General features: G+C 53.8%; 1 protein-coding gene across 1 annotated transcript; it reads left to right on the forward strand.

Annotated features, from left to right (window-relative positions):
• The first annotated feature begins 8,674 nt into the window (after positions 1-8,674).
• FAM170B (family with sequence similarity 170 member B) lies at positions 8,675-11,254 on the forward strand. The gene is made up of 2 exons (XM_040970477.1): positions 8,675-8,786; positions 10,043-11,254. The coding sequence occupies exons 1-2, from the start codon at positions 8,675-8,677 to the stop codon at positions 10,810-10,812; spliced, it is 882 nt and encodes a 293-aa protein (XP_040826411.1). The 3' UTR covers positions 10,813-11,254.
• The last annotated feature ends 423 nt before the right edge of the window (positions 11,255-11,677 follow it).

Below are 11,677 nucleotides of genomic sequence, written 5' to 3' on the forward strand. Positions count from 1 at the left end.
GAAAGTTTGCCCGTTACACTTGAGAGCCCGTCCAGCGTTGGGCTGTGCAGGTGCAGTATTGGGCATGTGCGGTCAGTCCGTGGAGGCACCTGCAGGCCACGCAGCCAGCTCCTGCTGCTCCTGTGCCCAGAACCTCATCTCTTGGGGGTCCCGAGACCACCCCCCCCCCACTGCCGCTTGCTCTTGCCTGCGAATGATCTTCCCTGTGCTTTCTGGCCATCAGTGTGACCACCTGTGGAGGGTGAGGGGTGAAGCCAGCAGCAGGACTTGTGATTGTAACAATGATGTTCGTGTCCTGTAGTTGGTCCAGAATGAACTTTCAGTTTGTGGCTCAAATATGGGCTATTCACTAAGGCAAATTAATAGTACATGTTTTTAAAAGTATGTCTTTGGCCTGTTCAGTGGGATTTGACTGTACGACACCCTGAACTATGAATTTGAGCTATCTAAATCACCTGATGTATGTAGTGTTATAATAGTACATTCTCAGCATCACCTTCAAGTTTACGGAGACTCCTTGTTAAATGGTAGCTTGGAGTTTACGTAATAGCCGAATACGTATGGTCTTGTCTTAATAGGCGATACTTCCAGTCCGGTCCCACCCAATCTCCCTGACTTTGCAGGATTTCTGACAGACGGAGTGGGGTCTGCACAGCTCCTGACACAGTAGGTGCTAGGGTTTGTGTTCAGCCTTATGCCTTAGGGATAGCAGGTACAGAACCTTCTACTAGGGATGCTGACGCTGAACTTCAAAGGATGTGTCCAACCTGTGCCCCCTCACCCCCGTCCCCACCCACCCCTGCATCCCTTGTCCCCAGGAAGCAAGACCTACTAAGTTGGAATGCCCAAGGACAGCTTGACCTGGTCTTTATCTGCTTCCCCACTTTCTTGGCATTCTTCCTTTCCCAAGACTCCAAATTATAATCTCCCCAGGAACCCCACTGCTGAAAGACTGGGCCCTGCATCCATGCTCACTCTTTCTTTGTTTCAATTAAGATTTATTTACTTATGTATATTGGAAAGACAGATATACAGAGAGAAGGTGAGACAAAGAGGAAGATGTTCCGCCCACTGGTTCACTCCCCAAGTGGCTGCAATGATCTGATCTGAAGCCAGGAGCCTCTCTGGGTCTCCCACACGGGTGCAGGGTGCCAAGGCCTTGGGGCATCCTCCACTGCTTTCCCAGGTCACAAGCAAGGAGCTGGAAGGGAACTGGAGCATCGTAGACATGAAGAGCCCGTATGGGAACCGTGGCAGATACAAGGCGAGTATTTAGCCACTAGACTATTATACTGTGTCCCATGCTCACTCTGGCTGGTAATTCCTACCCTACCTCTCTTCTGCATTTATTTCCTAACAGGTTGGATGGAGTGTATCTCCCAGAAGTTCTTGGGCTAGAGGCTGGATCCCTAGTGTAGTGGGGTTGAGAGGTGGTGGATCTTTGAGTCAGGAGGTCTGGGGACAGGTGGTCAGGTCTTAGAGGGGATGGAGGAGAGAACTGACCCGTGTGCAGATAAAAGGCAAGCTTACACTCAGCACACGGGCGGGGTGGGCACTTAGCAAGAAACCAGGTTTCACAGGAATAGTGGGACCATGTAGCCAGCCGAATTACAAGCTCACTCGGCTTCCTTGTTTATCAAGGATCCGGCCTGTGGGCTTTTTGCTAGAGGAGCACATAGGGTGTCCAGCGCTGTGGGATGCAGGTATGTGTGGGGGGTGGTTGCACGGCTGTGACCACCTCTGCCCCCCATCCTGTTGCACTGGCGGGTGTCAAGATCCAAGTTCTTCCCCCCCCCCCCACTGGAGTCCTTCTCTCCCATAAATCCCTCCTAACATTATGAGGGTTCTTGGAGGGATGACGGGAAACCCAGGTCTTTCAGCTGGGTCTGGCACTTGGGGACAGATGGGGTGCTAAAGGCTTGTATCTGGCCAGTCCTGCTACACCGCAAGGAACACAGCTGGCAGCCATAGGGGTGGCTGAATGAACCATTTCACACACTGAGCCCTGTCCCTGCTACATCCTTGCTAGGGAGCATGGGATCTGCTCAAGACCCTTGGGATGTGCTCAGGCAGGGACTGTAGGCTGGCTCCCTGGGGGACCCCATGACCCTAGGTCAGGCAGCTGCATCTTCACTCCCTCTGAAGGACAGGCTGGGAGGGCTGGGTGGGCTGGGCGGAAGCCAGTTCTTGCTCCAGTTGTTGCAATAGCCAATCCAATGGTCGGGATAAGAACAGAAGGTCCCAGCTCTGCACAGGGGTCACTTGTGGATGCCTGTGCTATTTTTCGGTCACAAGCACCTCCCGTCGTCCCCCTCACCCTCCGGATGTCTAAGCTTAGGCTGTAGGCGACTGGAGCACAGCTCACTTGGTAATAGAGGTGGCCTCCGGCTGTCCCAGGATATCATCCTCCAAATCAGAGCCCGCGGCTAGGCTGCCAAGGAAGGGACCGGTTGTACAAGTCACTGACTGTGGCCTGAGCCTAGACCAGGGTGGTCTAGGGCTAGGCTGAACGGGAGGTTAGAGGGAGCGAGGGAAGAGTCAGCCCTGTCCGCTATGAACACCAACAGGGACGTGGGCCAACAGCCGGGATCTGGGAACAGCCGGCTCGCATATTTGGTGTCCAGCTGGCTGTCCCTCCTCCTGACTGACATCACCCTCCCAGGAAGTTGTGTTGGAAGCTGCCAGCCAGAGCTGAGCAGAGCAGGAGAGAGGCAGGTTCGGACAGGGGCTTGGCATGCCCGCGGGCCCAATGCTCCCAGCTCCCTGAGGACATGGGAGGCCTGGGCGTTTTGTGTGGTCGCCTTCAGGCGGAGGTCAAAAGCCCCAGACAGCGCCAAGCAGACCGTGCGGAAACTGAAGCCTATGATTAGGGCTGAAGGCAAACAAAGCCCCACTCCCTTCCCTGCGGTGGGCCGGGCAGGGTGCGGCTCCTCCCACTCGTTCCTCTGCGGCTGCGTCTCCCCTTCTGGCATCTTCTGAATCACCCCCTTCTTAAATAGAAGCAGCAGCTTCTATTTAAAAGATAATGCCCCCTTAGTCCTAATGACTCCTGGCGCCTCCTCCGCAGGTCGAGCGCAAGGGTCGGGGTCTTCCTTGATTCCAGGGGCTTGATCTTCGGTGGGAAGAACCCCCACTCAATCTGGTTTCTCTCCCACTCCTCTGGATGCTGGGGCCCAGGACTTTGGGCTGTCTTCCGCTGCTTTTCCAGGCCATAGGCAGCGGGCTGGATCGGAAGTGGAGCAGCCCGCACTCCAGCACTGGGTGCTAGAGTTGCCCTCGAGCAGTAGGGTCGCTCAAGGAACCCCACATTCAGTGTCCAGGGAGGAGCAAAACCCTTGTGAAAGCCTTTATGCAGTGGTTCAGCCACACTAATGTCACGATGCACCTGCGTGGGGGCAGGCACCTGGGCTAGGCAGGTGGGTGCCCATGTGCACAGGAAGCCAACGGGCCACTTAGCTTCCCGGCCGCGGCTGCTCTGTCCCGCCCCCCCCCCCCCAAGCCTTCCCAGCTGAGCAAAACAGAGGCCACTGGGAAGAGAGGTTTCCAGAAGGAAAAGCCGCCAAGCCCTCTGGGGCAGGGGAGGGAGTACAAGAGAGAGGGAGGGGGTAGTTTAGGGCTCATGTGTGATGTGTGCAGTGGGTTGCCCAGCACTCGGAGCTGCGAGAAAGTGCTGCGCTAGCTCTTTTGGGGTTTCGCACAGCCACCCTGCTGGCGGTGGTCCAGTCGGGGGAAAGTTGGAGTTTCCTGGCGAAGCTGGAGGAACCAGCTGGAAAACTGCAGGGAGGCTGGGCTGGAGTCCTGCATGGGTGGTCTGCGCTGAAGATCAGTCTGGAGCCTCTTCCTGTGGAGGCTAGCAGCCCCAAGGGCACAGGAGGGGGACAGGACAAGGACAGTCACTCTGCATTGGCAGAGTCTAGGACCTAGGTCTGGGCCTCCCTGCAAAGCAGCCCTGTCCCCCTGCTTGAGACAGAAGCCCCCCACCCTGAAATTCTGTACCTCCCTAAGGGCACAGGACTTGGGGAGTGGTCTACTCAGAGACTACGAGGCTAAGCCCCATCTAGATGCTGAAGTGATCTCTCCACGGGAGCCAGTGTTCCGGGGTTGCTGTCCCTGGATATTCCTGATAGAAGAAATGGGACATGGATGCTGGTGGTGGAGGGTAGGGCGGGGAGCCAGCTTCCCCAGGAGTCCTGGGAGAAGGGTGTGCTCTCAGCCCCCTGTGCTGGCAGGTAGAACCCAGTCACTGGCCCCTCAATTGTGTCCTGGGGACCACCCCCCCCACACACACACACTGGAAAAAGACTGGAGCCAAAGCTCCGTGGATTGCCAAAGTCACAGGGAGCATTTATCGTTCCATCCAGTGTTTTTTTTTTTTTTTTCTGGGTGCTTACACACCCCCCAGTGAGGTTTTATCTGTAACCAGGGCACTGCTGCGGCTTACATCTGAGTGCTTGTGCCTTTAAGGGGTGGGGCTCACTCGAGGGGGTGGGGCTTGTGAGATCCCACTCTGACATCCAGATCTTTTAGGATTTATTTATTCTTATCTGTATGGCCGATTTCACAGAGAGTCAGAGAGAGACGTCTTCTATCTGCTGGTTCATTCCCCAAGTGGCCACAGTGGCTGGAGCTGGTACAGAGCCAGGAACTTCTTCCAGGTCTCCTGCATTGGTGCAAGGGGCCAAGGTCTTGAGCCATCCTCCGCTGTTTTCCCAGGCCATAAGCAGGAAGCTGGATGGGAAGTGGAGCAGCCAGGATAGGAATCGGTGTCCTTATGGGATGCTGGTGCTATAGGCTGAGGATTAGCTTGCTATGCCACCATGCTGGCCACCTAAGCTGATGTGCCATCTCCGTTCAACCTTCAAAGCCAGGAGCTTAAAGAAGCCTTTTCTTTATCAGGCTATCTTGCCTCTGGGATTTTTTGCTATAGTAATTTAAAAATGTGCTAAGAGGCGAGGTAAGAGATGAACAAGAAAGACTGGTGTTGTGGCACAGTGGATGAAGTCACTTCATGCAATTCCAGCATTCCTCAGTACAAGTCCCAGCTGCTCCACTTCCATTCTAGCTCCCTGCTAATGTGCCTGGGAAAGCAGCAGAAGATGAGTCAATTCCTTGGTTCCCTGCACCCACACGGGAGACCTGGGTGAGGCTCCTGGCCTTGGTGTGGCCCAGCCTGGATTACTGCACCCATTTAAGGAGTAAACCAGAAGATGGAAGATCTCTCGCTCTCCCTCACTCTCTCACAACTCTGTCTTGCAAATAAATCTTAAAACAGAGATTAACAATCAATCATAAGATGGAAGAATTAGAACAGTGCAGTGTAGTGAACAGGCCAGCATGACAACTACACCTTGGGGGCAATTCTTAGGGAAAATGAGGGTGACTTGAGCACGTGCCCCCTGTGCTACGGGAGCAGGCAATACGGGAACTGAGACAGCTGCCCAGTGACTCCTGGATGAGTGGTGTATAAGGCAAGGGCAAAGGGATGAGGTCATGAAGTCAGCTGGCCTGAAATTTCAGCAAACTGCTCCTGACAGTGTGCCATTTGAAACCTACATGTCCGGCTGGGTGTTTGACCCAGGAAGTAGGATGCTGCTTGGGATGACCGCTCGGGGTTGGAGTGTTCCTGACTCCAGCTGCCTGCTCAGGCAACAGCCTGGGAGGCAGCGGGTGATGGCTCAGGCAGTTGGGAGACTTGGGTTGAGGTCCTGGTGGCTGTCCCAGCCCTGTCTGTTACAGATAGATAAGGAATTAAGCAGCAGATGAAATAAATACATCAGTGGATGGATTGTCTATTTCTGAAATTTTCCAATGAGTATTTCTGGGCCAGGGTGGACGTTGAGGAAGCTCTAAGGCTTATAGAGGGGGACAGAGGAGTGACCGTGACGGTGTTAGCCATGACCCTGGTGATGGCTCAGGCAGTTTGTCCCCTGCCATTCACCTGCAATACCTGGACCGACTTTGTGGCTCTGGGCTTCAGCTGGACCCAGCCCTGGCTGGCTGTTTGAGGAGCGAACCAGCAGATAAAAACTTTTTTCCCCCCTTTATCTGTCTCTTGGATGAAAAAGAAGACAGATTATTCTATTCTTCATCAACACTTGGCATTAAATCCTTTTAACTCGTGTCTAGCGTCTAGGTGGGCAGCCAGGAGCTCTCTGTGGAGGGTTTTTGGTTTTAGTTTTCCCCTGATCCAATTGAAAGAACATCTTTCTCAAATGTGTGTTAGCCGGCTGTGCCGCTGCTCCCAGAGCTTCCCGCTTCCGTTCCTTTCCTCGTGTTCATGTTCCGTTTCACGAGGAAGCAGGGAAGCAGAATCGGATACAGTGAGATTTTCTTTAGGGGGACAGAGGGAAGAAAATGATTAAGGCCCTCCATGCTCGTGAAGACTTTTGTTGAAGTCAAGGAAAGCCACGCTACAGCTCTCAATGCTATTTGCCTTCTGATGCCCTTTGAATTGGAACATAGCCTCTTTTGTGAAGATATTCATGGATGTTTCGGATGAGTGGGCCAACGTTGACTTTTTTTTTCTATAATAGTGGATAAAATGCTCCCGTCTTACCTGTTAACCAAGTCTTGTCTCCCCCGCTCTCTCTCTACTGTTCTGGCTCCTTTAAGAATTCTAAAACATTTCGCTTCTCGGCCTTTTCGCTAAGATCAAGTGAAGAATTCTAAAACACAAGTTCATCTACTTCTTTTTCCTTTTTTTTTTTGTTTTTTGTTTTTTAACGTTTTCACATTCTTTGAAGCTTTTTTTTAAGAAGACTTATTTTTATTGGAAAGGCAGACTGACAGAGAGAAGGAGAGATGGAGAGAAAGATCTTCCGTCTGCTGGCTCACTTCCCAAGTAACCACAGTGCCTGGGGCTGAGCTGAGCTGATCTGAAGCCAGGAGCCAGGAGCCTTCTCTGGGTCTCCCACACAGATACATGGTCCCAAGACCTTGGGTCATCCTCGACTGTTTTCCCAGGCCACAAGTGGGGAGCTGGATGGGAAATGGAGCATCCAGGGCACAAACTGGCACCCACATGGGTTCTGGGTGCATACGAAGTGAGGACTTTAACCATTAGGCCATTGCACCGGGCCCAAAGTCATCTGTTTCTGAACTGCCTGCGGTCCATGAATCTAAATTATTTTCTGTATTGTTATCTTTTAAAATTATTTATTTATTTATATGGAAGGCAGAAAATTAGACAGGGTAAGGGAGAAAGGAAGTAGGTGGGGAGCAGAGAGAGACAGAAAGAGAGAGAGAGAGCATCTTTTATCTGCTGTTACATTCCAAATGACTCCAACAGCTAGGGCTGGGCCAGGCTGAAGCCAGAAGCCAGGGGTCCCATCCTTGTCTGTCACATATCTATGGGAGGCCCAAACACTTTGGGTGATCCTCTGCTGCCTTCCCACGTGCACTAGCAGAAAGCTGGACCGGGAGTGGAATGACCGGTTGTGTGTGCCACCAGCCACGACGTTCCGGTGCGGAAGGAGATGGGAAGTGGCAGGTGCACCCGGCTGAACTGGCTGGGGAGTGAGTGGTTGTGCAGGTGGAGAAGAGGAGATTCAGCATTCTGGCGAGAAAAACAGCCCCCTGGGAGCTGCAGAGACCTGAGGTGTAGACAGACAGCTTGGCAAGAGAGAGAGGTGACTCCCTTGTCAGCACAATGCATACACGTTCATTATTTCTGTACTGCTTCAACAGTTATTTTTGTTTCTATGTATTTGCATTGTGATGGAGAGATATAGACCAATAGACAGCTTCCTTCCCATGTGCCTGCAACAGCCAGGGTGGATCCAGGCTGATACCAGGATTCTTGGAACTCTGTCTGGGTCTCCCAAGTGCCTGGCAGAGTCTAAGTAGTTAAGGCACCGGCTGGTACCTCCCAATGTGCTCATCAGCAGGGAGCTGGCATTGGGAGTGGAGTTGGGACTTGATCCCAAGTCCCAGGGAGCACCAAGCACCTGTTTCATTGGCATTTATTTTCTGGGTGCTCATTGATGGGTCCAGGCCAGAGCAGAGGTGTATTGGAGGGGAGGATGGGACGTACAAGGACCAAACAGCTGATACGACGAGGCTGGAGTGGGGACTTGGAAATGGTCATGGGGGTGGAAGGGAAGCAGGCTCAGGTTGACGGCACATGATGGCTGTGAGTGCACCCGTGGGTCTGTGGAACCGGCGTGAGCTGGCGCACAAGCAGATGTGTGGACGGTGAAGTGAATGCGAGTCTCCAGTGCTGATGTATGTGGCAGTGTGTAAACGTGCACATATGTTTATGCTGCCAAGCGTGTTCATGCATGACCCAGCGAGCTCGCATCTGAGTGACCGTGCATGTACCTGTTTCCCTGTGTGTGTTTATATTGTTACGTGTGTATACCTGTTCTGTGTCTGGGCTGGGTGTATATGTGTGGCGCCCCCGAGAATGCACAAGACAGACAGGTTGCAAGGGAAAATGGTATCATACAAGGGAGGGCGGAGTGTCTCTGGCCACCCAGGCCAGGTCTCTGTGCCTGCTGTGGGTCACAGTGTCATTGATGAGGTCACAAAACACAGCCAGCATCCTGGTGACTGCCCCCACAAGAGCCCAGTGGCCAGCCACGTGGGCTGAGGTCCTCTGAATGGGTCAGCACAGCTCAAGCCAACGCTCAGCCAACAGCTGTAGCAAGCAGACCCCAGGCTCTGCTCTCAAGTCATGCAACGTCACTTTTCGGACCTCAGGGGAGAGCAGTCACCAACGGATGGAGCCACGCTTAGCCTGCCCACACCTGAGTCCACGGAAGACAGCGGGGAATTGTGTTGGTCAGGTGGGGCCAACGAAACGGAGGGTTTAGGACAGCCAGGTGTGCTTGTCGGGAGGGAGAGAGTGGGGAGGAGGGGACCTGGTGGTTCCCCTATGCTACTGAAGAAGGGTGGGTGTGGAGGGAGGCTGTGGCCATTGATACTTCTGGGAGGAGGGGTGTGACCCAGTCTGTGGGGAGGACCTGTGCCATGTCTCCAGGAGATGAGCAGATGGGCTTGCTAAATGGTTATCACTCTGTTTATTTCAGTGTCTACCAGAACCTAGTAGAATCCATGTGTCCATCTTGGTATTAAGGCAGCGATATAAAAATTGATTTATGTTGAATGGGGTGGAGTTGTTATTGTGGCATAGCGGGTGGAGTCTCCATCTGCAGAGCCAGCACATCATTTCAAGTTCAGGTGGATGCCAGTTCAAGTTCAAGTCTTGGCTGCTCCACTTCCGGTTCAGCTCCCTGTTAAGATTTGTGGGAAAGCTGCAGAAGATGGCTCAAGTGCCCTATCACCCATGGGGGAGACCTAGAAGGAGCTCCTGACTCCCAGTTTGGGATTGGCTCAACTCCGGCCATTGTAGCCTTTTGGGAAGTGAACCAGCAGGTGGAAGATTTCTCTCTGTTTCTCCTTATCTAATAAAAAACAAATACATTTTTTAAAAAGGGACTCCCTTTGGTTTAACTGCTGTTCCTCTTGCTTTCAAATGGTCATGTAAGTAATGACATTTTTAGAGGAATATTTCCCAGTTGGAGAGTCCTGTGTGTGAAGCTTTAGGTGACCTCCCCCATAAGCAAGGTTTAGGCTATGACCCCTAAAGTTCCCTTGGGCCCTCTCCCTGTCCCACCCCACCCCATCGTCCCTGCTTCCTGGCCACCTGCTCCATTTTGTCCCGGTAGCATCACCTTTCCTAGAAGTCCTTTGAAGTGCTGGCTTATCCCCCTTGGCCTTCTAAATGCAGTACAATGCGCTGGAGACTCCTCCACCTTGCTGCGCATCAGCAGTTAATTCATTGATAGCATGGCATCCCGGGGGTGAGCCGCCAACCTTGGGGTTTATCCAAGCCTTGGTGGACCGGTCCCTCCTCAGCATCACCCTAGGAGGTGAACTTCCTTTTCATCCGCACTTTAGGGGAAACAGAAGCAGGGGAATTACAAGGGCACCTGCTCCGTGCTCCCCCGAGCCAGCAGTCCTGGAGCCTGCAGCTTCTGAAAAGAGGCCGTAGACATGAACCCTTGGGGGTTGCTAACAAGCTTGTCCTTGTGTTTCTCAGAGATCCTGAAGAAGGACAAACTCTCCCCGCGGCTGGTGCCCGCCAACCCCCTCAATGAGGACACCTGCTTCTTGGCCAGGCCCCGCAGGCTGCTGGGCTGGAGTAGCTCTCCGTCGTCCTCACAGTCATCCTCGGAGTACCACTCCTACTCGCAGTACCAGTCCTGTTGCTCCTGCCTGTGTGGCGATGAGGACGCCCCGCCGCAGAGCGTGTGCGCCCTCTACACACACGTGCAGACCGTGCGAGGAGTGGCCGTGGCCTGGGAGACAGAGGAAGGCTTCCAGCCGGTCAACAGGAAGCCCCGCATCCACGAAGCTGAGTTCATCAAGAGGCAGAGGAAGAAAGGGTCGTCCTTCGAGATGGCGTCCAACACGGACCTGTACTGGGACCTGGAGGCCTGCCAAGACAGCCGCAGCCCGGATCCGGCCGAGGGCGACGAAGACGACACGGAGCAGCTGCAGCCGCTGGAGTGCTGCCTGCAGGAGCTGCGGCCCCCCGACTGGCTGGTCACCACCAACTATGGCCTGCGCTGCGTGGCCTGCTGCCGCGTCTTCCCCTCGCTGGAGGAGCTGCTGGCGCACGCTCAGTTCGGCATCCGCGAGGGCTTCAGCTGCCAGATCTTCTATGAAGAAATGCTGGAGAGGAGGCGGGCCCGGGACCAAGCCCAAGATGAGCAGCTGGAGGAGGAGGAAGAGGAGGAAGAGGAGGAACAGAATCCTTCTGACAAGAGTGAGTCGTCCCGCCCCCAGGGCCAGGAGGCGCAGCAGTAGCAGCAGCAAGCAGAGCCCAACCTTGTCCTCACCTCCACAGCCTGGGACCGCTCTTTCCTTCCCCAACCGGCAGGACCAGCGCCTGGGGGGCAGTCAGCAGGCAGCACGGGAGAAGAAGAGTGGAGACTGGAGGAGCAAGATGGGAGGTCGGGCACCCTTCTCAAGGTCACAGCGCTTGGCTCAGAGTCCACCTCAAAGGCTGAATGCGAAGGAGAGGGCTTCAGGTGCTTCCCGGGGTGGGTGCAAGATCTGAGAGCCTCTCCCCACGCCGAGCACGTGACCACAGGGATTTCTATTTTTTGCCGATGGATCAAGTAGGCCCACACTTGAACCAGGGAAGTTTCGGCCCTATTTTTTTTTTCACTATTAGGAATCCGTCATATGCCCCAATTCTATGTCTTATATTATTGGGATTAAACCTGAATAACTCAAATGCAAACCAGTGGTAACTGAGAGACCCCAGAGGAAAGCGCTGTACACTTGAGCACAGACACCTGGGGACAGGGAGCTTTCTGGGTAGGGCGGGAGACAGATGTCTCAAGATGGAGTCCCAGGTTCTGAAGGGAGCACCTGAGGGCCGGCTGCCCCTGGAGCTGACTGGAGACCAGACGTGTGGACGTGTGTGTGTACGACCGTGCACATGTGCATGAACACGTATGGCCATCGTGTGTGCATATGCATGTGTGTGTGCCTGTGGACACTCAGACCTAGGTGCTAGGAGAAGATGCTAGGAGCTAGTTAGCACTCTGTCCATGCATAGAGGCTGAGGGGAAAGGGGTTAATGGTTTGGAACTCAGGGCACAAGTCTGGATTGGAAAACGATGCCATTAATGGCACATGGATGGTATCATGTTAAAACCACTGC

Source organism: Ochotona curzoniae, unplaced genomic scaffold (assembly GCF_017591425.1).
Source record: "Ochotona curzoniae isolate NIBS_2020 unplaced genomic scaffold, NIBS_Ocur_1.0 scaffold_4763, whole genome shotgun sequence".
NCBI lineage: Eukaryota > Metazoa > Chordata > Mammalia > Lagomorpha > Ochotonidae > Ochotona > Ochotona curzoniae.